The sequence below is a fragment of the Neomonachus schauinslandi genome, chromosome 1, assembly GCF_002201575.2.
Source record: "Neomonachus schauinslandi chromosome 1, ASM220157v2, whole genome shotgun sequence".
NCBI lineage: Eukaryota > Metazoa > Chordata > Mammalia > Carnivora > Phocidae > Neomonachus > Neomonachus schauinslandi.
Genome location: NC_058403.1, coordinates 136,611,148 through 136,638,619, shown reverse-complemented (window position 1 = coordinate 136,638,619; position 27,472 = coordinate 136,611,148). Strand labels below are relative to the sequence as shown.

The 27,472-nt window shown below is 41.0% G+C and overlaps 1 protein-coding gene across 1 annotated transcript in view; it reads left to right on the top strand.

Annotated features, from left to right (window-relative positions):
* THRB (thyroid hormone receptor beta) overlaps positions 1-27,472 on the top strand; it is a 208,373-nt gene that overhangs the window by 164,804 nt on the left and 16,097 nt on the right. Inside the window, exons 4-6 of the mRNA XM_021678718.2 lie at positions 12,116-12,216; positions 17,243-17,390; positions 20,262-20,467. Of these exons, the coding sequence (XP_021534393.2) occupies positions 12,116-12,216; positions 17,243-17,390; positions 20,262-20,467 (455 nt within the window). The remainder of the gene's footprint in view (positions 1-12,115; positions 12,217-17,242; positions 17,391-20,261; positions 20,468-27,472) is intronic.

The following is a 27,472-nucleotide window of genomic DNA, read 5'->3' as shown; positions in this document are numbered from 1 at the left end:
GATTAGAATTTCCTTAGCCTCTTTCAAAGTCAGAGGAGGGTTGCTATACAGTAGAGTTGGACATGGGGTGGTTCCAAAGTCTGCCCAGAAAAAAAAAATGTTCCATGAGAAACAGGTACTCTTAAGCCCTAGATTCACACCCAGTCTCTGGAGAAACAGGCAGGAAGGAACCCAAAAAAAGGGGAAGATTCATGAGTCTCCCAACCACATAATCACTCCCAGCCACAAACCTGAAGATGAGATGATCGCACACTATTTCCATTTCTTTCTTAACATTTCCCTCCCCTTCCCTTCCTGCCCCTCTTCCTCCTCTCTGTCGCCCCTGACCCCCACTTCCCCTTTACCTCTCTCTCCCAGTCTTTCTCCTTCTGCCCCTCTCTCTCCTGTCCCTTCTCTCCCCTCTAGTTGAATGTGTTTAATTTGAACACATATGATTAGTCTACCTAATGCACTAAGTGTTGCAGACATCATGTCTTTGAAATATAATACTTGAGAAGTTAATGCAACTGCAGATTCTTCTATAATGCTTATGTAATTGTAGGGATGCTGACATAAGGTTAGGCTTTCAAATTAGGCACTGACCCCTATATACTATTAAGAGATAATACCACTCCAGAAAACAATAGAACCATTTTTTAAAATATAAAACGCTGCTAAAAAGGTTAAGTAAAAGTGCCTCCACTCAGTGTCTAGAACTGGAAGCAAAGTAAGGAACAGTTGTAGTTTCCAAACCTAGTCCAAGTGCAGTCCAAGTGCATGAGCTGCCTCTTCTGTCCTTTCTTTGCCAAGGGTTAGGTACCTGCCTTGTCAAAGGCATGTCCTTCAGAAATTTCATTGGATTCCCTAACCTCATCCTAGAGCACCCACTGCCATTCCTCACAATGGAAGCGAATAGCAGGAGTCCAAGGCATGATGAGAAACTGAAGTCAGATCACGCCAGGCTTGTGAAAGACTGTTGGTGCTGTTTATTTACTGTATATGGGGTTCATGTCTGCCACCTTGCATCCCCGATGAACACTTACCCACAAACTCAAAGCTTTTTTTCTTAGCTCTCAGCATCCAGGTGCATTGAACCTGAGGTCCCATTGCCTCCCACTCTACCATCTGTTCAGGTCTAGTTTTTATGACCCCCATCTTCTTGTACTGATACTAAGTACCAGTGCTCACTTAGTGTCTGTATTCTTCCTTGTCCAGACCCTCATGACTGCTTAGCTTCCGTGCGCTGTCCTTGGTAGCCCCTCATCTCCGCTCCCTCTGTGCTGTACTAGCTGCTTTAGAGAATTTCCTGTTCTGCTGGAGACATGTGCTTTTGAGTAGTCACCCCACCCCCCCATCCTCAACTGCAGAAACTTCCTGCCGCGCTGCGCTGTCCTCTTCTCTCCATGGTCACCCCCTTCTCAAAGCCTTCTGCTTCCAGCCACACAGTGGCCGTGATTCCCTGCCCTCTGCACCCACCACGGGGCTCCTCCTCAAAGTTTAAAACCCTTTTCCATGCCCTGTTAGATCAAACACTAACACCACCAACTTTTCCCTACCCACAGGGAAGATTCTAGCTTTCCTGCCCTAAAGCGAAGTTGGCTTTTTTTTAATTTTTTTTTATTATTATGTTATGTTAATCACCATACATTACATCATTAGTTTTTGATGTAGTGTTCCATGATTCATTGTTTGGTTATAATACCCAGTGCTCTATGCAGAACATGCCCTCCTTAATACCCACCACCAGGCTAACCCATTCTCCCAGCCCCCTCCCCTCTAGAACCCTCAGTTTGTTTCTCAGAGTCCATAGTCTCCCATGGTTCCTCTCCCCCTCCGATTTCCCCCCCTTCATTCTTTCCCTCCTGCTATCTTCTTCTTCTTCTTTTTTCTTTAACATATAATGTATTATTTGTTTCAGAGGTACAGGTCTGTGATACAATAGTCTTACACAATTCACAGTGCTTACCATAGCACATACCCTCCCCAATGTCTATCACCCAGCCACGCCAACCCTCCCACCCCCCACCACTCCAGCAACCCTCAGTTTGTTTCCTGAGACTAAGAATTCCTCATATCAGTGAGGTCATATGATACATGTCTTTCTCTGACTGACTTATTTCACTCAGCATAACACCCTCCAGTTCCATCCACGTCGTTGCAAATGGCAAGATTTCATTCCTTTTGATGGCAGCATAATATTCCATTGTGTATATATACCACATCTTCTTTATCCATTCATCTGTCGATGGACATCTTGGCTCTTTCCACAGTTTGGCTATTGTGGACATTGCTGCCATAAACATCGGGGTGCATGTACCCCTTCGGATCCCTACATTTGTATCTTTGGGGTAAATACCCAGTAGTGCAATTGCTGGATCATATGGTAGCTCTATTTTCAACTTTTTGAGGAACCTCCATACTGTTTTCCAGATTGGCTGCACCAGCTTGCATTCCCACCAATAGTGTAGGAGGGTTCTAAAGGGAAGTTTTGATTCTGGCTTTGTACTTCTGCCCACACTCTCTTTTCCAGAAATCTCGACCAGTTTCTCCAGGTACCCCTCTCTCTGCCATACTTCCCTGAACTAGTGATGCTTTTTCTAGCTACTAGCCACTGCCAGCCATACCCCAGTATGTGTGCTGCCATTCTCAGCCCCATCACCTCAGGTCACTAACTCAGCTTAGAACCCACCAGCATCTTCTATTTAACCAGAACCACATTCTCTCCAACACCCTGGCCCTGGCTTCAAATGCAGGTATCCCATGTTTTATACAATAGTACTGAATCATTTGTGTAAACCACCTTTAAAAATTTTTTATGTAATGCGTATTAGACCAGAGTTTCTTGACCTTGACACTACGGACATTTGGGGTCAGATGATTATTGTGGGGGCTGACCTGTGCCTTGCAGGATGCTTAGCAGCATTCCTTGCTTCTATGCACTCTATTCCAGTAGCACACAACTGCTCCCATCCTGTTATGACAACCAAGAGTGTGTCCAGATATTGCCAAATGTCCCTCTGGAGCGAAATCACCCCTCATTGAGAACCACTGCATTAAAAGAATGTAATATCCAGAGAACATCTGAAGTAGAGGATTTTTTTTTAATGTGAAAATCCCTCCTCAGTTTTCATATTGAAAAGTCTAGATTTTTGTGTACCAAGCTGTTTCAAAGTGGAATACACTTGAACATATATATACATGTAACATACTACTTACTTATGTGTTATACTTACTACTTACGTGTTATAGTTCATTCCTATAGTCTGGAATCAGGTTCTCTTCATCATATATGCTTGTTTATGTAAACTCTATCTAGATCATAAGCACCATGAAGGCAATCACCTCCTTTACTTCACACTCTGTGAAGTGCACATCTATTATGACCTGCAGGCAGACCAACCATGATGGTATCCTGATGACAAGTAGTCATTCCCTTCATTAAAGGGAAGAAGGGCTGATAGTCCACGTTTTTAGAGCTATAACCCTAAATCTCATTCTGAATGGATTTTCAGATAAAGAAAATCACCCATTTTGTCTCAAATATGCAGGATTTGAAATAACTGTGGGAACTTCTGTGTAAGCCCAATGCCATAAGCTGACTCTCAGGGCAAAATCAGAGGCAACTAGTACCCATTTCTGATGACCCTTTCTGCTCCCTTCCGATTCCCCACTCTTCTAATACACTTTACCTTCCTGCTTTCCAACCCATCCCCTCTTTTAAGACAGGAAAAGATTTCATTAGTACCAGAGTTCTAAAACTCCAATGCCTACAAGTGCCAGAGAGCTGAGAGGAATGGGAGAGAGGCACTTTGTTTCATAAGAACTGCTTAATTTAAATTTTTCAACCAACACACATATTGTATGTATGTTATATGATAAAAAATATTTTAACCTTCATAAAGAAATATATTCTCGCTCCTTTTCCTTGAATTACTTTTGTCTTCCCACTTTTGACAAAAATTAAAAATCTGTGAAATATTTCTTTACCTATAAAAAGACAATGCAAGGGGCACCTGGGTGGCTCAGTCATTAAGCGTCTGCCTTCGGCTCAGGTCATGGTCCCAGGGTCCTGGGATCGAGCCCCGCATCGGACTCCCTGCTCTGCGGGAAGCCTGCTTCTCCCTCTCCCACTCCCTCTGCTTGTGTTCCTGCTCTCACTATCTCTCTCTCTGTCAAATAAATAAATAAAATATTTTTTAAAAAAAAAAGACAATGCAAGCAGAAACATAAATGACAAGTGACATTTAGCTGCAGGGTTGGGGCACAATAGGGAGTGGTAGGGACTGCAGTAAACTCAAAAGTATGTCTCTTTCTTAGGAGATGGGCTGCCCTTCTTGGTTCAGCTGATTGTCACCCTATGAGAATTTGGGCTCACTATTGCCAGATCTTCTGATTTTTCACATGAAGCTGGAAATCTGGATTTCACCTAAAATGTCCCAGTTTTGAAAGCTGGCTGAGATTTTTAAACACTCTGCAATCCAAACACTGTGGACTGCCAGTGTGTGTGCCCCTTTGATTAAAATTTTGACTGAAACTCATTATACCAATCTATTCCCTTTCCTAGTGATTTGCATCTTCAAGTGTTTTAGTTCTAATTATGGATTGAAAGGTTATGTCAGCTACTAAAAACTTGAGTCTATAAGGACAGGGACAAGGAAGTTTAGCTAGTGACTTGTGCATGAAACTTTATTAAACCTAAACTTAGCCTTTAAAATGAATATATTTTAGTCTTAGGAATTTTTGAGTCAGAAGAAATAATCTGAAACTTGCTTTACCCCCCTTTTCTGCCCTAAGATTTCCAGATGGTGGAAATCCAGAGTCCCTTGTCATCATGTCCTCTCCCCTTTTCTGAATTAACACCTCTAATCCAGTCCTCTTTCTGCGTCCCTTGTCCTCCTCCACCCCCAGTGTTTTAGAGTTGGAAGACTTAGGACTCCATGCCTTCCATCACCCAGCAGCAAGGGCCTAGCTAGCCAGGGGGCAAGGTGGAAAGCAAAGATGCTCAGTGATTCCATGAGGGTAGTAGGGAACATGGAAAGGTGGTTGCTGTTCTGAGGAATGATTTGGTGAAATGGGAGCCTCTGGGGCAGCTCTTCTGGAAATTTGCAGGCAGCAATGAAAGAATACCTTTAAAGTTAATGCAGTTTCAGGTTTGTATCCAGTGTCTGACATACTAGGGCCATGCATGTATATTAAATAAATTAATGGCTGGCTGTCTGGATGGATGGATAGATAGATGGATTAATACAGTGTTTCTCAGAGAGTTAAAATTAACATGATGTAAAACTTGGTACCTTATACTAGGAATTAAGTGTAAAAGGAATCAGCATTGGTATGTTGGGAAAAGGCTAAGAGATGAGCCATTCAAGATTTTTTACATATATAAAGAAATGACATAGGGAAGAAGGTGCTAGTTGGGGTGGGAGGGAACCTTAAATCAGAAGAGTCTGAGCTGTCAGATGAATTGAGAAAGTTCAATATAAAATTGAAAGAATCACTAAACATCCTAATTATTTAGCTTCCTTAAGGGTACTAATATATAGTCTCATCTGCTATCCTGACCCAAACTACTCAGGATTCTTTGATGGCTCTAAATTGATAGTTCTGCAAGATGAATCAGCAACATGGACCTCTATGAAGCTCCCAGAGTATTTCTGACCAGTGATAACCACTGCTCCTTTTAGATAGTTTTGTTTGGCAAGGGGTCCTATACTGAAGGTAAGATTGGCCAGACTGGAAATGGTCTCTGAACTCAGCTCCTCTCCCTTCTGCAAGATCTACCTTCCTAAGCAGCACCTTCTACTTTACATCTACCATCAAGATCAATCTGCCTTATGTTCTGTTCCCTAAGCGTTGTGTGTTTGCCAAGGTGACAAGAGGTGCCAGTGTTTCTTCTCGTAGGATCTGAAATGTTGTAATTCACTCAAGAGAATTAAACTAGATAGCCTTCTGATTTTACTCATACATGGGAAAGCCTTGAATCTAGTGCAAACCAAGAAACCAGCTTACTGCCTCTTGCATGATTTCTAGTGTAAATATAAACAACTTTCCCCTTCCACATACCAAGTCCCTCTGAGAATCAAGTTTTTTAAAGTAATGTTAAGCTGCAACATGGATAAACCTTGAAAACATTATGCTGGGTTAAAAGCCAGTCACAAAAGACCACAAAATGTATAATTTCATTTGTATGAAATATCTAGAATAGGCAAATCTGTAGAAACATAGATTAGTGGTTGCTTAGGATGGAGGGGGTGAAAGGGATAGGAGGAATGCGAGTGACTTCTAAAGGTACTGGATTTCTTTGGGGGATGATTAAAATGTTCTAAAATTGATTGTGGTGAGAATTTCACAACTGTGAATATAGAAAAAGCTATTGAATTGTATGGTATGTGAATTATATCTTAACGAAGCTGCTATCAAAAAAGATGGAAAAATGTTAGTAATATTTAACCATGTCAACCTATTTTACATGCAGGATAATACTTGGCAATTAAGCAGACGTTGCCAAGTGTCAAATAAAAAGAAAATCTCCAAGTCCTTGTTGAACAAACAGATGGAGTTTGTTTTCATAATAATATGCTTGATAAAGTGGCAGCATAGTTTATTAGTCTAGAAAAACAAGATATCTGAGCATGTAAGAGCTGGGGAAAACCTATCACCCTTGGATTATCACATACTGACATGGGTCTTAATTGTTTTCTGGGTGTTATTAACCATGTTTCTCCAACTCACTTCAGATAATTTGCAGATGCAATTCTCAGATGAGCAGTGTGGCTTCCAGAGTTGTGTTTCTCATGTTTGTGTCTAGACAGAACCAAATACTGACATCCATTTAGTGTCCCTTCCTGGTAACAAAACTAGCACTACAGGTGCATTTTCCTTAGCAGGGCGTATTTGGCCAGCATGTGGCTTATTTGGTAAGCATGAAAAAGGAAAAAGATGGGGACACAAATTAGGAGAGCAAGAAATAGTTAAGTTCTCTGGGAGAACAAGTTAGCTTGTGATGTTGTCAAATAGAATCAGTAATCTTAAGAGAATCTTCACCTACCTATTAATTATGTGTGGGATGTTACTCCCTGAGGGATGTTATTTAATGATGAATAATGGACTTAGGCATGATAATTGATGTATCATTGCCTGTGGTGACTGTTTTGGGTAAATAAGATGGTTCTGAGTTAATATTTTAGAGAAAAGAAAGAGATGGGTGGGGTACACTAGGATGACCATGTAAGCAACTGCAACCAACTTAAGTAGATGTTTCTATAAAAGTCGTGACGATTTCACTAAAGACATATGAAATCACCTATTCATCTACCAAGAAGACAATCTAGGAGAAATCAGAGAACAAATCAAACCACCCATAAGACTAGCAGTCAGAAAATGGAAAGAGCCCATTCTACTCACAGACTGAATTATCACTGGATTCCAGGATTCACAAGAACCTAAAGGTCAGAGAGTTCAACCATCTATGTAAACTGTTGAACTACAGGGAGGAGGAAATTTTCAGTATCTTACTGCCAACACCACCAGATAGAGCAGGCAAGTCATGAGGTAGAGTGAGAAATGGTGAGGGACAAGTAACTTAACTCTGGTTAATATTCTCTGGCCCTCCCAAGGCATGTCCCATAAGCAATACAGTGTCCAACTGTATTACAATTGGTTCCCGAATATGAGAAGGATGTGCCCTTATCTCTTTCTCCCTTATCTCTCCTGTGGGCCCCTGATACCAAGAACTGAGAAGTCCTCACTCTGATCAACTATACATAACCTCTACATATAAGAGATCAAGAGATAGCTTTCCTGACATGGATATATGTATTCCATCTACCTTTACTAGAAAGGTGTGTGTTTTAATAATTGGGTTACTTTGTTGCTTAAAAGTTACTTTGTGTTTTATTAAGCCTGTGTTTCAATGCACACACAAACGTGTGCACACACTGTCACACATACTAATCCAAGATGAAGAAACACCAAAATGCTACAGTGGTTATCTCTGTGGGGGAGAGTTGACAGGCAAATTTCATTTTTGCTCATTTATGTCTTTTACTTTTTCTATAATGAACTGTATTACTTGTGTAATTTTTTTATTTAAAAAGAAAGTTTTTAAGAAACTAATACATACATTGCTTTTGATTCCTAAAGACTGATCACTGAATTCCACTGGTGTTAGTTAAGTCCAGAGTATCTCCAACCATTTTCCCTATGACCCTCCCCCCACATTTGGTAACTAGTTATTTCTCTGAGCACAGAGCCCTGTTGGAATATTTTGTGTTATTTCTTCCTATAGATGGACTCCCCAAAATTGTGTTTGGAATAAAGCAATGCCCGGTGAGTTTTCCTATAGATGTTATTAGATTTCTTATTAAATTGGAACCACAGCACCATCAGTTACCTACCAGACAGTGGTATACAACCTTGGGACTTGGGGTTAATGAGAAACCTAGCCAGGAAGCAAAGACTCTTTTGAATGTAATGGATAGTGGGTTAGATAGCCCAAAGTAGAAAGTGGAGCACATTGTATAAAATTCAGACTGCAAATCTTCACTTTTGGTGATGGTATCTGAATCAAACTGGCCTGGTCATTGTGATTTTCATTTCTATATTGTGGGAAAATGGTATTGCCCTTAAGCTCTCTTTGGTCCTGTCTCACTGTATTGAACCTAGTGATCAGAGCAAAGAAAGAAGGACCGAATCTAGTTGATTAGTGAGCATGCATCTCCTCAGATCACTAGGTTTTGGATGAGCTTCAATCTGGATGTGTTAGTTTTAATCTGAGTGGAATCATGGTTTCTTTACCAAAAATCAAGTTTCTAATGCAGTTTTCATTAGCTCTGAAGTTTGGCCCCCTGAATCTGCATTATCACCTCTTTCAGAAATCTTTTCTGATATCTTTAGCCTTCTCAGGCACAGCTCCAGGCTTTAAACCTACTTATCTGCAGGTTCCAGATATATCCCTCCTGCTCACGTTCTTCGCCATTGGCCAGTGGCAGAGATCTTGAAAACTGTATGCCATCCATAGAGGGAGCAGGTGTTAGACACGGGTTTCAGCATGAATGTTTTAATCCCTGCCCTCTAGCTGGAATTGTACAAACCTATAGTGAATCAAAGATTATGGTCAAAGGGAAGAAAAAATTCACAGGTAGTTATAATACAGATATAAAAGGACTACTATTGGGGAAGCACAAGGAGGTATGGGAGTACCCAGTTTGGACTTGAGCTGGCGGGGGAGGCAGGAAGGCTTCTCAAAGGGTTTCCCCTCTGTGATTCTGGACATAGCACTATCCCAGTGCCTTTCACATTATATGCAGATGATCTGTTATTGTCTTTTTCCCCACCGCACTGAAAGGTTCCCCAAGAATGGAAACTTAGCCATCTTTAGATCCTTAGCACATTGCCTGGCACATAGTATACACATATAAATGTTTGTCAAATGGAACCATTCTCTTTTATTTCCTTCATTTCTTTGTTTTTATAGTAACAGCTTTATTGAAACATTCCACATACCATAGACCTCACACACTGAAAGTGTACAAAACATATCCATGAAAAACAATGGTTTTTCATTCAGTAGTTTTTGGTATATTCAGAGTTGTGCAACCATCAACACTATACAATTTCAGAACATTCTTGTCACCATGAAAAGAAACTCTGTACCCATTAGCAGTTATTCCCCATTACTCCCTCCCGCCAGGCCTTGTCATCCACTAATCCAATTTCTTTCTCTATGAATTTGCCTATTCTAGACATTTCATAGAAATGAAATCATGCAATATGTGGCCTTTCATGTCTGGCTTCTTTCTTTTAACATAACGTCTTCATTTCATAAGTGTTCATCCATGTTGTAGCCTGAGTCAGCACTTCATTCCTTCTCACAGCTGAATAAATTCCACTGTGTGAATGTACTACCTTTTGTTTATCCATTCATCAGTTGATGGGCATTTGGGTTGTTTCCATCCCTTGGATATTATAAATAATGCTGCTTTGAACATTCCTGTACAGGTTTGTGTGTGGACACATATTTTCAGTTCTCTTGGGAACACACCTAGGTGTGGAATTGCTGGGTCATATGTAACTTTATGTTTAGCCTTTTGAGGAACTGCCAAACTATTTTCTAAGGCATATTTTACATTTTTACCAGCAATATATAAAGGTTCAGATTTCTCCATGTCCTTACCAACATTTGTTATTGTCCACCATTTTTATTATAACCATACTAGAGGATGTTAAGTGGTGTCTCATTGTGGTTTGGGCTTTGCATTTCCTTGTGGTGCTGTTCAGCATCTTTCATGTTCTTTCCTTCATCTTCACCTTTTCTTCTCTCGCTGAGGAATGACCAGGACTGGAAGTACACAACTCAGTTTCCTACACGTGCACCTACCAAGGGAAGAAACCATGCCTTACTTGTTTTTATATTCTCAGCACCAAGCACAGTGCTAAGCGCATAGTACATGCTAAATAAATGTTTTCTGAATTTATGAATAGATGAATGATTAAATAAACACACAAATCATTCCAGTCCCCTTTTTTCTGTCCCAATCCCTCCCAGAATGCTGTTTTTTAAAAATGTCTGATGGAAGTTTTGAAACTCTTAAAGTGAATTCAACAGATGACTCATGGTTTGCATGATGCAAAAGTAAACTAAGAAAAGCTGTGATATTTAAGAAAATAATCCTGTACATTACCAGATCTCACTCTGAAGTCATTTGTCTCCCTCCCAAGAGGGGCCATTTTTCTAAAATAAAGTCTGAGCAAAGTAATTTCTAAGAAATTGTGAAAAGGACTCATTTTCTTCTGTTTTCTTTGTGGATTTTTTTCTGAAATGTAAGCCCTCTGTGACCTAGTTTAATAAAAGATATATGAAAATGTCATGGTAAAGCATACAGCAAGTCATCTGTCATTTCAACCTGGCTAATCTTTATCGAAACCGTAAGAGTTTACCAAGTCAAAAACTTCATAAGGGGCCATGATCTGGGAAAGGAATGATTTTGTTTTCTCAGCCTTTCCCTTCTCCACATCCCAACAAAGCAGACCTTATTTTGATTTCTGCACTCATCTAAAGATACGTGCTTCAATGGTAAACCACTGATACCATATGAAACTGAATTTGCCCTTTAGAATCAGTTTCTTGTGTTTGAACATTGTCTACAAGTGAAGGGGAAGAGGCAAAGACCGGTGGGAAGTAGGCTGGGCTGCTTCTGTTTGGTTTTTAAACTTTAGTTTCCTGGGTCAAAGAATTTAAGCTAATAAACCAATAGTACACTAACAAAGAGAGTTATCATGGTTGGACTTTCTTTTTTTAATTAATAAGTAGAACCTCCATTATTTCACATCACCCAGAATTGTTGGGTTTTGTCTCATAATGGCACAAGTTTACCAAAAAAAAATTTTTAGATGGCTTTGTTCATTCTACTTAAAGTTAACTGTCTCTTTTTAGAAAAAGACAAGCATTACTTATACTAGAAGTTAGGAGATCTGGTTAGAAGATCTCTGCTTTAATTTCTAGTGTGACCCTCAGGAAGGCCAAGCAAACCTCTGAAAGTCTGTTCGCCTCAAAATTACTTGATGATCTCCAAGCTGTAAAGTTTTCTGAATTTATTGCATGGTGCCTTGATTCCAAAGTGGATCCAGTCTTCTAAGAAAAAATTCTGAAAAAAGGCTTGCAAAAGAGATTATGTTCTCCAGAACCCAGAGCACTCCAGATGTCTCAAATCTTGGCCTCTCTGTATGATTCATTGGCTCCAACAGCCTTCAGATATATTCCCACCTGCAGAGCAAGAATGATCACACCTATTTCTAAGGCATTCTGAAATCCTGGGCCTCCTATCCAACTCTATATGCATGAGAGAATGTAGCAGATAAGTATAAGATACGGAGGAAGTATATGAAGTCAGGGAAAGACTTCTAATTTTTTCTTGTTAAATATTTTATTTACCTTTTATATTTAAAACTAAATGATGACAAGATGTAAACGCTAAAGCACAAATTGGATTAAAGTGTATAAAACAATTTGGTCCTGCCTCCTCCCTCATGCGCCTTATAACTCCTGTCCTCCTTTTATCCTCTGCCAAGCTATGGTGTGTCTTTGACTTTAGCGTGATATTTTCTCCTCACATTCCTCTTTTTTCCTTCTTCACAGGGTACATCCCCAGTTATTTAGACAAGGACGAGCTATGTGTAGTGTGTGGTGACAAAGCCACCGGGTATCACTACCGCTGCATCACGTGTGAAGGCTGCAAGGTAATTGCCCTGGGACCAGTGAGCTCGGAGCGCAGCCCAGCTCTAGTCCCCGTCCCAGGATTCCACCAGAATGCAACATGAAGTTTAAGTTCAAATTAGAACCAAATTCCAACATTCACGGCCTGTGATCATCCACAGCCTGTGTCTGGCTGTCCTCCTCAATTTTTGGCATGTTTAAGAACTGAATTTATTTTTTTTTCCCAAATCAACAGTAACTAAATGGATTTGCAAGAGTGTAATGTCTGGCTTTTAAGACAGGGAGAGGGGAAAGAAAAAAAAAAAAGGGAGAGAACTAATAAGATGAAAAGAAATTAATATTCTCACTGTGAATTTAAAAACGCATAGATGTTTTATAATATATTAGCCCAAGAAATAACCATTTCTCCTCTTGTTTTATCTCCAGTGGTTAAGGACACAGAACGTACTCTACCACATGCTATTAATCTGAGTAAATATGTCCACTTCTGTTTATTTTTTTAATATGCTCATTTTTAAGGGTTCCATTAGAGAGTATCTTTGAGGCTACTTAGATTCAATTATGTTCTGAAATTATCCAAATTGGCTTTCTGCACAGCCTTCAGCCAGTAAATGAATTCTGGGCATCCATCAGCTAATTTTATGCTCTATAGACCCATCTACAGGAGATACTTGACAAGAATACACCCATGATCAACAGTTCACTTCCCAAAAGTGAGCCTAAATTTGCCTACTTACACTCTTCATCATCAAAATTAAGATGAACTTTCTGGCAAATATCTTTTGGCCCAACAACCTAGCCTAGAAAAGAAAGTCTACTATAAAAATAAATAAAGCTCAACCCAGTGCTAGATCCAGCGTTCAGCTAATGTTTTATATATGAGGAAGTATATTAAGTCAGGGAAAGACTTCTTAAGTGTTTACTTGCTAAATGTTTTATTTACTTTTTATATTTAAAACCAAATGATCCCAAGATGTAAATCCTAAGGCAAAGATTGTATTAAACTGTATAAAATGATTCAGTCTTCCCTCCCGTCACCCACCTCACCTCCTCCTCTCTGTTCCCCTCCTTCAACTACCCCCGTTTCCTCCTAACCTTTGACCCTGAACCCCAAAAATCAGCATGGTAGCTTGGTTTCAAGGTAAGGTGCCCCATTTCTTAATGGAAGATTTTCCATGCAAATTCCCTAGCTTTTGTGCATGAAATTCGGAAACACTTAGCAGAAGCCTGCTGGAAGTGTTGAACTGATACAGCCATGGGAATCAGGACACTTCAGGGCGTTTCTAAGTTCCCAAGGCCCCATATCTGCAAGATTTTTGTAATGTGATGTAGTGTGCTCTCATTAATCCAGACACCTTTGATCTGGAATTTGTACCTTTTAAAAAAGATTGTGCTAAATATTGCTATTACATCCATGAAAATAATCTTAAGGAGTTTAATGGAACCAAATACAAGTAAGTCCTGACTGTTTATTAACTGGGGGACTTGCAGACTGTCTCTTGAAAGCACAGTTTTATTGGCTTGATTTGAAAGTAATAACACTGTATTACTTTAGATATACTCTCTCACTTTGAAAGCTCAGTAATTCAAACAGGCCTTTTTTCTAAAGTAGCCCCAATTCATAAAGCTTTGCCTACCTGATTATGTAGCATTGAGATTCTTTCAAATCAGTTCCTAATGGTAAATTTTGAGTTCTGGGAGAGACTCTAATGAAAATTCCATTTAATACTCAACTCCCAAAGTGACTCTAAAGACCAAATGTGCCTTACAGAGAACTTAATGCTTATTAGTGATTGACTTAAACAAATGGAGAATCAAGCCTATTAACCCGTGTCCCTGCTTCATGTATGTCTTCATGATGATCAGGAAATCCATTAGCCTCTTTTTCCAAGATCACAGCATGTTTGGGGCCTGATTCAACCGAGGTTTACCTAAAATAAGAAATCATGTAGCAAAAAGCTAGATTTTTTTCAGCCTCTGTCCCTTTATCTCAGATCAGAATCCTGTTTCTAGAATTGCCTCCATCATAAAATCAGAAAGCAGCTTTCCTGGGGTAATTATGCAGATCATGCATTTAATATAAAGACAAAGTATCTTGAAAAAAGACAATGGAGTTTTTCAAATGAAATACAGTTTTTAAGAGTGGCCAAAGATAAAAAAGGTTATGCTTCACATACTGTTTATTCAAACCGGCACTTTAAAAATATTTCTACACCATACTTGCAGTGTGTATGTCTTTTTTGCCCATTTTTGCCCTGAAGACAGCAAAAATCTTTTGGAGCTGTTTTGTCTGTTTTGATGAGCCAGTTTTTCATAGAAAGAATGTTGATACTTCCCCACAATAAACTATTTTTTTAAGAAAGATTCATAGCTTATAGCAGTTGCCCAAATATCGACACTTAGCTCCTTATCACACTAATCAGGGCATCGTCTCAGACCACTAAGAAGTAGATCCAGTTCTTCTCAAAATGCAGAGAAACATGTCTGATGTTGATTAATAAAAGAAAAACCTCTCCTCACCAACAAATCATCAGTGAAATATATGGCCTTACTTAGTCCCTGGGACATGTCTTTTGTTAGCTCACCTCTAAAAAGATTTTTGTAGGTAGACTTAATTAAATATTTTCTGTTCAGTTCATTTCCAAAAGTTAATTTTTGTCACTTTTTAAAATTAAGGGATCTAGCACCTTTCCATTTACTCAAATGAAGTGATCCCTCATCATGTGTCAAATATCCTTTTATTATAACCTAGGGGAAGCCAACATCTTAAAGGGGATTTGGTCCATGAAGCGCCCGAGAAAAGACATCAGGGAGAAGCCATAGAAAAGATGGTACTATGAATAGCAGAGCCTGCTACCCCAACACCTTTCTCAACATAAGCAAAGTATAAATTATTTCATTCATTCCATTTAAAGGTTCAGAGAGTAGCCTTTTTGGAAAAATGAATGTTACCCCAGTGTCTGGTATACCATAGCTCATTCTCTCCTTAGCATTGTTGGACTCTTTGGTCTGCTCCCCGCTTCTAGAACATGAGTCAGCGTCAGAGTATGTGTGAGAAAAGGGTCTCCCCCAACAACCTTCCTATCCTCCTAGCAGCACACATTCTCCCTGATGCCCTGGACTTTGGTGCTGCCACCTCTGGGGAAACTCTGCCTTCTCCAGAAGGAGGTATGCTACCCAGCCGCTCTCCTCCCTGTCTGTGACACATGTCTTCTTGCCAGGAATCTCCAGGGTTTTTTTGCTCTCCAGGCAGGGATGACCCATGAAGGGTGGGTTGGAGAGAGGGCAGCAGAGGTAGAGTAGAAAGGGTCACAGGGCAGCTTGTCCTTCAGTGCTGTGGCATGCCCTGACATTCACGCTCTAGCAGAATGAGCCCACCTTGAATACCCAGGGAAACACACCGCCAGCATGACAAAGACCTGCCCATGTGTGATTGAGTGAATCTTATAACACGATAGCAACATCATTCAAACTAATGGACATAAGTGTTTAAGGATACAAGACCCAAATAATAATGGGGCCGTTTTCCTGTTAGACCTTGAACAATAGAAATGATAAGGGATTTGCTCACATGTCCCCAATCAAGTTCATTAGTTTCAGTCATGGCTGTCATTTTTCTATTTTATCCTGCTTTGCCCAATATAAAATCCTACCTTTGACCTTTTCATTATAAGGTAGAGAGCTCTTATGTCTGAGTGAATATGCAAGTGGTATATGTACAAAATCAAAGCCAAGGAAAGTTAAATAGGATCATTCAAATTTGGGTTTAATCTAGGCCAGCTGGTATGTCAGTCCCTATTTATGTAACAAAGTTAGAGGTCCCTTTAAGCTTTAGTAGACAGTATCCTTCAACATTTGTTTTTGCCTTGCTAGTCTACTAAAAAAGATAAAGGCGGGGGGTGCTATTTATAATCTGTTCATCTAGAACATTTAAATAATACAGTAAAATTGGATTCAGTTTATATCATATAAGCCGTTAGGTAAACAAGACTTGGAGTCGGACTCCTCAGCTCTAGGCTGAGTTTCCCAGTGTACTTACCACATGATTTGGGGCAAGTGATTTAACCTGTCAGAGGCTTAGTTTTTTAATACCTACCGTGGAGATATTAAGAGTACCTACTTCATAAGGTTGTAGAAGAGACAGAAGGATACGGAAGGTGTCTACAGCGCTTTGCAATGTGCCCCTTACAAAAAGTGCATGCTTTCTGCCATCATGAGTGCTACAATACAGAAGCACTGTTGCCAAGATGGGAGTACCATGTCCAGGAAGGTTCTGCTAGAACACACCTTCAAGAAGGTTTATGTCACCTAAACCTGGACTACATGGCATCCTCAGCAGCCTTTACGGTGGCCCTCTCCCATGCCTTAAGAAAGGAAGACACCTAGTGAACTTCAGGGAGTATGTCTACCAACACTGGAGAGGAAGAGTACTATGAAAGGAAAAACCCCAATGCAGTGAGCACTGAGAAAAATTGGGTGGAGAGTCTTGAATTTTCTACTCCCCAAGTACTGTTGTTTCAAGGGTTATCTGAGCTGGCCATGGGCATTTCAAGAGTTAAAAACAAGAACTAAACTAAATCTCTAAAGGCTGTTTAATTACTAAATAATTGAATTATTAATTAATAGAGTATCACAAGTATCCAGCTCCTTTATTCTCCAGTACAAAGTGTAGCAAGGTTCTTCACAGCTTAACTTAACAACACAATTATGGCACTCTATGAAATGAAATAACGTAATTTATTTATATTACTCAGTGTTTAGAAAAAATAAAAATGAACACTAGATTTTCCCACTAACCTCTTTTCCTTACTAAATGCCAAAAAGATACTGACTCTGTGTGTAGGCCTAGACATTTCCTTCAGCTCCGATTTAGAATTCTTTAGATTCAGTTTGGGCTAATTGCCCTATATGTGAATAGGTAGGAGCTACAGGTCCATACCCAGGTAAGGTCCAAAACAATCCATCACAGTTATATGGACACAAAATTCTGGAGTCATTTATTTCTAGAAAATATGAAACTGCTGTCTTGGGTCTTTCTTTCCCATGTAGGGTTTCTTTAGAAGAACCATTCAGAAAAATCTCCATCCATCCTATTCCTGTAAATATGAAGGAAAATGTGTCATAGACAAAGTTACGAGAAATCAGTGCCAGGAATGTCGCTTTAAAAAATGCATCTATGTTGGCATGGCAACAGATTGTAAGTAATCTTCTTCCTTTGTTTCATATTCAAGGAGTGTTCATTGGGGAAAGATTTGATTTAAGGAGATCAACCAGGCAGAAAAGAAAGCAGGAACCCATGTGGATAGAGAGAAGATCCTTAGCACTCCCACAGACCCCTCACTCCCAGCTACTGCTGGGTGGTTTCCATCCTACCCCTTCCCTATCAACTTCTAACTCTCAAAGTATCCAGACTACACGTGAGGGGGAGTGATTAAATTATCCCTATCACATTTGCAGGACTGTTAGCAATACTCTGTTCACAGCAGATTACAAATGAGCGGTCATGTCCAGTCCCCTTGATGAGGCATAGTTTTATGTACGACATTCGTGTGGTGAGAGCCTCATGGACTAGTCCTGATATTTTTCAAAAGCAGAGACAGGAATTTATTTTGTGGACATTTTTGGAGATGGGGCACTGGCAGAAAACATCGTGTTCAGTAATTTTTGAAGAAGGTGAAGTCGAGTGCTATTGCATGAGTCATCCTGCCGTTGGTTGTTTGTTATATTTTTAGCCCATAAAAACATTCTAAGCTCCAGTCCTCCTACCCAGTTTTCAAAGTGCCACAGCATATGGTGGTGAGATTAGCCACTGGAGTCTCTTCTTCCCGCACCGTGCAAGGGATTTACACCAGTCACTTTAATTAATCTAATAATAAAGTAAGAATTGTGTCATTCAGAATGTGTGACCTCCGTTTTGCCAGGCATCAGGCTTAATGGTTTCTATTGGCATAAGTGTTTTGCATCTCAATGAAAATTTCCAACTTTTAGTTTAAAAAGAAGAAGAACAAAAAAGGAAAGGAAAGAATGCAATGAGGATTTTCCTCAGGAAAGAGGAAATAATCACAGCTCACATTTATGTGAGAAACAGGGTACTCTGAGCTAGAACAACAACAAAAAAAGTCTGTGAAATGTCCTGCTTTGCCCAATAAAGTAGACAGAATGGGGAATCTTTAAAAAGGAGGAGGGTTGTTTGAGGGCTTTAGGCTGGAAATCCTGGGTTAATCCCCACTTCTGGCTGAGTGTGTTGTCTTCATCTTTTAAAGACTTTTAGCCATTGCCAACAATATGCCTGATAAGGATATGTGAAAATGATTGACTAGAACCGAATATTTAGATGTGTCACCATAAGGGACTGTTACTATTGTGTCCATTTCATTGTTTGATTGAGAAGTTAAAAATAGGAATGTTTATAAAGTTAAAAAAGCTCAGCGTTAATCTGGCCTGGGTGGAAATTAATTTTGAATGCACCCTGCAAGGTATTATAAGAGCTCAGGCTTTATAATCAGAAAAACTGTTGGAGTCCCGTATCTGCCACTTACTAGCTGTGTGACCATCAGACCTAACCTTGGGCTTCCCTTTGGTAAATCATCGCCTATCTTGCAAGTTGTTTTCAGGATTAAGTTAGATAATGCATGTCAAATGCCACAATCCCTGGCATAGAGGAAGCATTTGGGAAACGGGGCTATGAGTAGAGTCCACTCCTCATCCCCCCTTTAATAAGGGAACCAAAGTGACCTAACAGGGCTCACTCACATTTCCCACATTTGCCATCATTCACGGGATTTGGATGATCCAATCCAACCTGGATGACCTGGGGTTTCATTATTCTGTTTGTGGATTAGCTGAGTACTTTTGGTTCTCTTCCTCCTGCTATGTTTGCTTTTTTTCTTTTCCTACCAGGTCACACCTTCATCAAGAAATGGCCCTAGGACAATGATGTTGTAGAACTGGAATCAGGAGTCCTGGGTCTTGCCTTGGCTCTGCCATGAACTTGCTGTGTGACTTTTAGGCAAGTCATGATCTCTCTGGATCAACTTCCTCCTCTGTGAAAGGAGGGAGTTGGGCTAGATAATACCGAAGGTTCTTTCCAGTTCTAAAATACTATGACTCAGTAGCATAAAACCTGAGGCTTTCCATTCCATTGATGGTTACTAAGAGTCTGGTAAAATGGTTTTGTTTTGGAAAATAACCCAGAAGTAGAGGTTTCTTGTTATCTGCTCTTCTTATGTCCCTTTTGCATAAGTGGTAAAAGTCATGGCTCTATGTACTGACCACTTGTAGTACGTTAGCACATTGAATACCCTGTGAGGTGGGATTGTCAATCTCGTTTTATACAGGAAGATATGAAAGCTCAAAGAGCCTAAGCAACTTGCCAGAGGTCACACAGCTAGAATGTGGTAGTGTCAGGATTCAAACCCAGCTCTTTCTAGATTCCAAAGCCTGGGCTCTTTAACCACCATTGAGGGTAGACCAGGTATAGACTAGAGCAAAGTAAGTACCTGGGCAGCCTGAGATAGACCGAGCCTCATTCCAATGAACAATTGAGGGAACTAATAAAGAGTTGGGGTCCTTTTTATCTGAGGAAGAGATCATTAGCCTCCTGTTTACCACTCCAGAACTTTAATTTGAAGTTCGTTTTACTAAGAGCCATTTGAGGGCAAGAGAGGAGGAACAGAGATCCTAAGAGTGAATCCAGATGATTGGCTATAGTCTCATATTGACTGAGTACAGACTCATCTGGGAATCCATGGGTAGGACAGATTTTACCTCCCTCTGCTTCCTTCTTCTTTAGAGTCACCTTCTGTGGGGTTGGGACGCCCATTGTCCAGCTTCGCCCAGAGTTTTGTTTTGAAAAGCTGACCAGACATTGGGAGTTTGGCACTAGGTCTCATATCGGACCATAGCTAGTCAATGGCAGTTTGCTGCCGAGGGGAGAAAATACCCCAGTGTGGCCCACCCTGCAGGACGTGCTCAGCCATCTGCGCGTGGGTGGTCCGGGGTGTAAGTGCAGTCCGCCACATGTCTGCGAGTGTCCGCGTGTTTTGTCTCATCTTTCCTCTTCTCCCAGTGGTACTGGATGACAGCAAGAGGCTGGCAAAGAGGAAGCTGATTGAGGAGAACCGGGAGAAGAGACGGCGGGAAGAGCTGCAGAAATCCATCGGGCACAAGCCAGAGCCCACAGACGAGGAGTGGGAGCTCATCAAAACTGTCACTGAAGCCCATGTGGCCACCAATGCCCAAGGCAGCCACTGGAAGCAGAAACGAAAATTCCTGGTGAGGCTCCCCGGCACAGCTAAATATCAGCTACATGCTCCACATTTTCTCCTTCAGCTCACTCAGTCCTCATCACCCTGGTGGGATGCTGGTGTGACTGTCCCCATTTTACTGATAGGGAAACTGCATTCCCAAGAAGTCAAGTGACTTGCAGAGTCAGGATTTGAATCCAGGGCTGTCTAAGAACAAAGGTCATTCCTCTCAACTGTTGCTTGTGAGTCACTAAATTTTAAGTAGTTTTTAGGCCACATAATCTGTTTGCTTTTGCTGTTAATAAGGCCAGCCTTAAATCAACTGATCAGTAACATTCTTTATCTGTCAGCTTTCCCCTTTTACACCCATTTCTTCTCCCAGATGCCCATTTATATAGTTAGTCCTCTAAACTCACCCCAAGATGTCCCCTTTAGAACAATCCCTAGGATGAAGTAGCCCATATCTCAAATGTATTTTTATGTCAATAGAAGTCAAAATGTTTAGCTTAAAATAAATGAACTTGAGTCCAGGAAGACTAGGGGAATGGGGAGTAGGGAGGGTGTTTGGGGGTGGGGATATATAGAGAAAACAGGCTTTTGTGGGCCCTTGGAAGTTCAATGTTTGATGTTTTTATAAAAACTAACAACTGTGAAAGTCCTTCCCATTCATTTCTCCTTTGGACCTCACAATGCTTTGGGTTAGGCTGGAATTACTATCCCCATTTTACAGATATGCAAACCAAACCAAAGGCCTTATTTAGTTCACCCAAGTTCACACTACTAGAAAGTGGCAGCCAAGCTTAGAAGTCCAGATGGACTACCCCACCCCGCCACCACCAGCTGGTGTTTGACCATCTCAGAAACTGACCTTTCCACTTCCAGGCCTGATTTCAGAGTAGTGACCGAGCTGAATTTCAAATAAAGTGGAAGATTTGGGGCACATCTGGACTTTTAAGGAACTTTACACTTCAGTTTTCTCTACTCCAAAAAGAGAATGAATACTAGTCTAACTAAAACCATTTCAGTGGTCACGGGGGTGCTTCCTTCCAGACTCTAAAGCTTTGTTCTTTTGTTCAAAAAAAAAAAAAAAAACATTTATTGAGCAGCTACTGTATGCTAGGAAGTGAATAAGTCAGCTCTATTCTGGTGGAGGGAGAAAAACAGTAAGGATTAAACAAACAAGATGAATACAGGTGGTGGTATGTGCAGTGAGGAAAACAAACATCATGATGGGACAGAGTGATAGACAATTGGAAGTGGAGAGAGACTTCCCTTCTCTGACAGGGTGGTCAGAAAGGTCTCCCTGGGGAGGTGACATGAGCTGTGTCTGAAAGCTAAGAAACAAATTCTATATGGTAAAATCCAGTCAGATCTCTTTATGCCTTGTAGTCTCTTTAGCAAAGATGACACTGTTGCTAATGATTAAAACCAGGTCTGCACCTTTAGCTCAAAGGCTCCTAATGCTTTTCATCAGTCTGATCATCTACAGAAAGAACCAAAGAATGTATAGCACAGGTTGATTTGCCATTAGTTTTTTTGTCAGGACCATGAGGTTATCCAGGAACTAGAGTTTTCTTTGGGAAGCTGACATTTACAGAGCAACTGTTTTATCCACCTGTCTCCCCTCCTCAGTGGAGCCAATGTGAAATGTATATTTTGTAGATCCTTGATCTCTTCAAGAAATTGTTCCTCTTGGTCCAAATACAAAGAACTGCTTCTCCAGGCCATTTTTTCTTAAGAGTGGTGCTGGGGTCACAGTCCCATCTGTGTCTACAATGAGCTTCATTTCTATCAGCCAATCCCCTTCTATGACTGGGATCACCCCAGCATCTCCTCAATGGAAGGACCATGTTCCATTCAGTATTGTCACTTCATTGTCGATCACATGTGTGGTTGAAACTTGTGGTAGCTCTTGTCAAAGATGGCTGCCTTGAGATCCTTTCTTCCCTGTAGATACAGCTCATTCTCTCCCATGGAGAGGTGAAGTCTATTCCTCTCTCTCTCACAGAACATGGGCTGGGTGTGTGATTACTTTGAGCAACAGATTTTTAGCAGACTGACTTTTAAGGCTGAATCTGGTGCCAGACCAGACATCAGAAATGTGGGTAAAGAAGCCTACAGATGACACCAGCTTCTGCTGCCATTTGAGGACAACTGTATGAGGGACCCCAATGAGAACCACCCAGCTGAGCCCATCAACTCTAAGCAACAGTAAAAATCTGTTGTTTTAAGCCACTAAGTTTTAGGGTAGTTTGTTACACAGCGTAGATAACCAGAACAGAACTCAATAAATATTTGTGAAACAGAATGTACAGTTCCACTGGCCCATCCTCAGAGACAGTACAGTTAAGCCCTCTGTCTCAGCCAGTTTACATATTTACACATCCCCCTTGCAGAAGGGTCACTCCAATTGCGTATGTATGCTCAGGATAAAAATTTCACTGAGTGGTGAATTATTCCTGCAAGGACATTAAGAATCCTTCATCAAAGGCAGCTTTGCTAAATGATATCCATGTCTGAATAGGCTTCTACACATTAGGATTTGTGTCTCCCGTGTGGCTGCCTCTATTTGGCTTATAACACTGCTACACATATTATTTCATTTATTTGTATGTGATGATGGCCCATCTTCTTCTGAAAAAGAATTTGAAGAGACCTATTATGTTAATAATAGTATAGTAATAGGGGCACCTGGGTGGCTCAGTCGGTTAAGCGTCTGCCTTTGGTTAAGCGTCTGCCTTCGGCTCAGGTCATAATCCCAGGGTCCTGGGATTGAGTCCCATGTTGGGCTCCCTGCTCAGCGGGGAGCCTGCTTCTCCCTCTCCCTCTGCCGCTCCTCTCTGCCCCTCCCCTCTGCTCATGCTCTCTTCTGGATCTCTCGCTCTCTTTCTCAAATAAATAAATAAAAATCTTTAAAAATATAATAATAATAGTATAGTAATATATCAGAAGGGACTAAAAATTATATGTTGTCATAGAAACTGGAAGTATTCATCTATCTGGAACAGGAAAATAACTTACTCCCCCAAAAGAAGATTCTTCATCATTTTTCACCCTAACACCAGGACTCAAGTCAGAAATAGAGACTGGTGGTTTGACCTGGGTTTCAAATCTATATTTGTGTCTGTAGAAATGAGAGTCATTGGCAAATAAACTTTTTAAAAAGCCATGTAGATTTTCATAATAATTCCAAAGCCACTCTTTAAAACTACTTCCAAAAGCATTTAAATAATAATTTTCTAGTTTTCTCCAATCCGCCCAAATTCCTGATGGCACAGAAGTGCCCAATGTAACCACCCTTCGGGTGTGGTGACAGCAATGATGAAACAGAGAAGTGCACAGAGAAGAGAACAAGGGCCATCTGAGCCAAACAAGAGAAGCCGTGTCTCCACCACGGGTAATTCACTTCTATCCCTCCCAGGGGCCGGAAGACACTCGGCTTGGAGTAAACCCCATAGCAGCAACAATACTGTCTATTGACATGGTGTTTTTATTCTTCTCCCTTCGTTCACATGCAAAGGTACAGCTTTGGATGGATTTTCCATGCAAGTATAAAATGTGACCATCAGAACCAGGGCTGGCCTGCCCTACTTTTCCCCGGCAGAGCTGCTGTCTGATTTCACCTATGCTCTGTTGGGAAAGCCTCAGAAAAGGGGCATAAGCAGAAGGGCCAGGCAGGATGGGTGATTTGGTCATAAGGCAAAAGCAATCAAGTCAGGAAGACTTCTATCGTCCAAAATTATAACTGCATCAGAAGGCAGGGTCGTATAGTCATGTGCATGGAGATTCAATCAGACAGCCTGAGTTCAATGCTTGTCTCTGTTGCTTTTTATTTTTTTTACATATATATATATTTGTTGTTGTTGTTGTTGCTTTTTAGTTATGTGACTTTGGGCAAGTTCCTTCGCCTCTCTAAGGCTCGGATGACTTTACACAACAAGGTATAAAAGTTGTAGACATAAGTGCTCAGCACATCATTAACAACCACGCAAGTGGTTCCTATGTGCATTATCCCTACAACCCCCATCCTCACGTCCATCCCTGCTCATCCCAGGAAAAGGGAGAGCCTGTAGTAAGATGCCAAAGCCCAGGGACCTTTAACCACCATTGGTCTGGGCTTTCCTGCCCCCCCTTACAAAGGTGCAAGAAGATACCCTATGATCTCACAAAGGAAGGGCAGAGTCCTGTCTGGCCCCATCCCACTCTGCATGTGCCAGAGAGCTGCAGGTCCAAGCCAAGAAGCCCTCAGCTCTGAGCCAGCCGCTACAAAAAGGCCAACGGGCAGCATCTGCTACTCACCTTGAATAATACTAATGAACAGTCAAAGCAGAAAGGCACCTAGTCTCCATTTGCGTATCAGCAGCTAGTGACACGACTGAGCTAGTAGAAGCCCACCCCCGCACACACCCCTGAATCTCTCCCTTTGTGCCCCCCTACCCCCTCCACTGCCCCCAAGGAGACATCCTGGATTCTTTATTGTCCTGCATCCCACATCCAGTCAGTCAGAAAGCCCTGGGTCCGGCTCCCAAGAAAGGTTTGAGTTCTTCCACTTCTCTCCATCTCTACTGCCGCCCCATGGTCCAGACCACTTCATGTCCTGCCCAGCTAGTGCTGCTGGCCCATCTCTTCCTCTGGCTCCCCACATCCCTATTCCGCTTAGCAACCCAACAACTCCTTTCTCAGCACTTGGCACTGGCTTTTCCCTTTGCCTTAAATGCTCTTCCTCTGGTTCTCTGGAGGGCTGCCTTCTTGACATTCTTCCAGTTAAAGCTCACACATCACTTCTCAAAGAATCTTAGGCTGCCCACCCTCTTTCTGACCCCCACATACTATCATGTCACCTCAGTCTAATCACAAATAGAAATTCTTCTGTGAGAGTATTCTTTTTATTTTTTGTCTGTCTTCCCTCAATACAGTGAAAATTCCTTGAGGGTACATTGTTCATTGATGTAACCTCAGCATCTAGAACCAGGCCTGGCCCCATAGTGGTTGCTCAATAAATATTGGTTGAACATGTATAAACATACATTTATTCACTCAACCAACCAACAAGCATTCTGTCCTCCACCTTTTAGCCCAATGTTTTCCACACAGTAGACAACGAAACTTAAAGTTTATGCCCCCCACCCAAGAAGTTCATATCTTACTATGTACCTACATAACTGCAATAAAAAATGATAGTAATAAATGCCTAAATGCCATATGAGTGATGTACGTGGGCCACCATCTGTGTTCCAATGAGATAGGCATCATTTCACACAGGTCATCTGGGAAGACTTCAAGGAGAAAACAGAACTTGATTGGGGTAGGATTTGGAATTGGCAAAGATAAGATGGAAGCAGAGACTTGAGAGAAAGCAGAAGTCCGGAGAAAAGGCAGCTCCAAACTGCAAAAGTGCAAAGCAAGTTGGGGAGGAGACATGAAGAGGTAGGCTGAGCTGGCTCAGGAGGCCCATTAGGGCAGCCAAGGAAGAAGAAAGTCAGAATGAGAACTGGAAGCACCCCAGTGAGAAAGCTAAGGCAGTTTGAGCCAGAGGCAAAAACCAGGCTTTGTCCACAGTCTACCCTGGTGACTTATCATCAGTACCTGAGCTTGATCTCAGTGCATGCTCACGTGTGTGTGTGTGGGTGGGTGGGTGTATGTGTGTTGTGTGAGAGCAAATGTATCTCATGTTGTGTATTACAAGGCTACTAGCTGTACTTATGTATCTAATAGATTCACCTGATGCCAACTATTTGTACTCTTATTTCTATCATCTTCCAAATATTGCAGCAAATGATGTGAAAAATCCTTAGGGAAGTCACAGACAAGGTTGCAGTGCTCAACCTTAATTTCTCATACCTCATGTGTTAACTCAGGTCAATTCATAGACTCTATCTATCATCTATCTATCTATCTGTTTTTTTCTGGTATCCAAGATGCATTATGGGAATAAAGCTTGATATAATAAAAAGCTTTTACTTTGTATATGATTTTACTTCTAGCAATTGTATTTTCCATTAAATACCCAAAACCTTAAAAGTACATTTTTTTTTCTACCCTGATACTTATTTTTCAACAGAAAATCTTGTGAGGTGGTTACATTTGGAAGTTTAATTTTAATTAAAATTACCATATTTCCTTGTATAATTCCCCTCCTTTTTTCAAACCCTTAGATGTGCGATTCAAATGCTCCACGAGCCCACAGATTAAATGGAAATTTTTAAAATCGGTATTAACTTAGCGACATTTCAAAGGACACTGATTACCATTCAATACAATCAGTTTAGATCTATCATTGTTCAATGACAAGACATTTGGCCAAACTATAAAAACATTAAAATATTGTTATTTTTTTATTTCTAAAAAAGCTCACCCTGTGTGTGTGTGTGAGTAAAACTTCTTTTCTTTTTTATTGTATGACCATGTTCCTTTTATCAGTCGATTTTCATAACAGAGTTGTAAAATAAGCAAGGCAGGTGAGATAAGCCTCATTTCTGGGGTGGGAGGAATTATAAAGACCAGCAAGGAGGTGAAGAATGCCAGGAGCAGCAGTGCCCAAAGGAGGACCTGATGTGCCTTTTCCCTCCACTCAGGCTGTGTGAGAAAGACAGTCAGCGAGAGAGAAAAGAGAGAAGGAAATTGTATGTGTGATTATTCCGTCAATTCTGTCTGCATCCAGAAAGCCAGCAGAGCAGTAGCCTCCCACGGGCTTCCCATGCCAACAGTTGCCCCAAAACATCGTCACTGACTATGGTAACATGACAGACTAGGTTCCTTTCCCATTCACTTGCTGCCCACAAAGCAAACAATGAAATAAAATAAAATAAAAAACAGAAGAACCTACTGGATAACCCAAAAAAGGTCAATGCTGCCAGTTTGTTATGTAATATATATTAAAATCCTCCCCTAGGCTGTAACCACAGCTCCTACCACGCCTTTGGAGAGGGCCTGGGCTGCTCCTATTGACCCCAGTGCCCTAGTAACAAGTCAGTAAAAGAATCATCCTGTGCTTTTCTTTGTGCTAAAAATTAGACGTGAGCAATAATTGGGG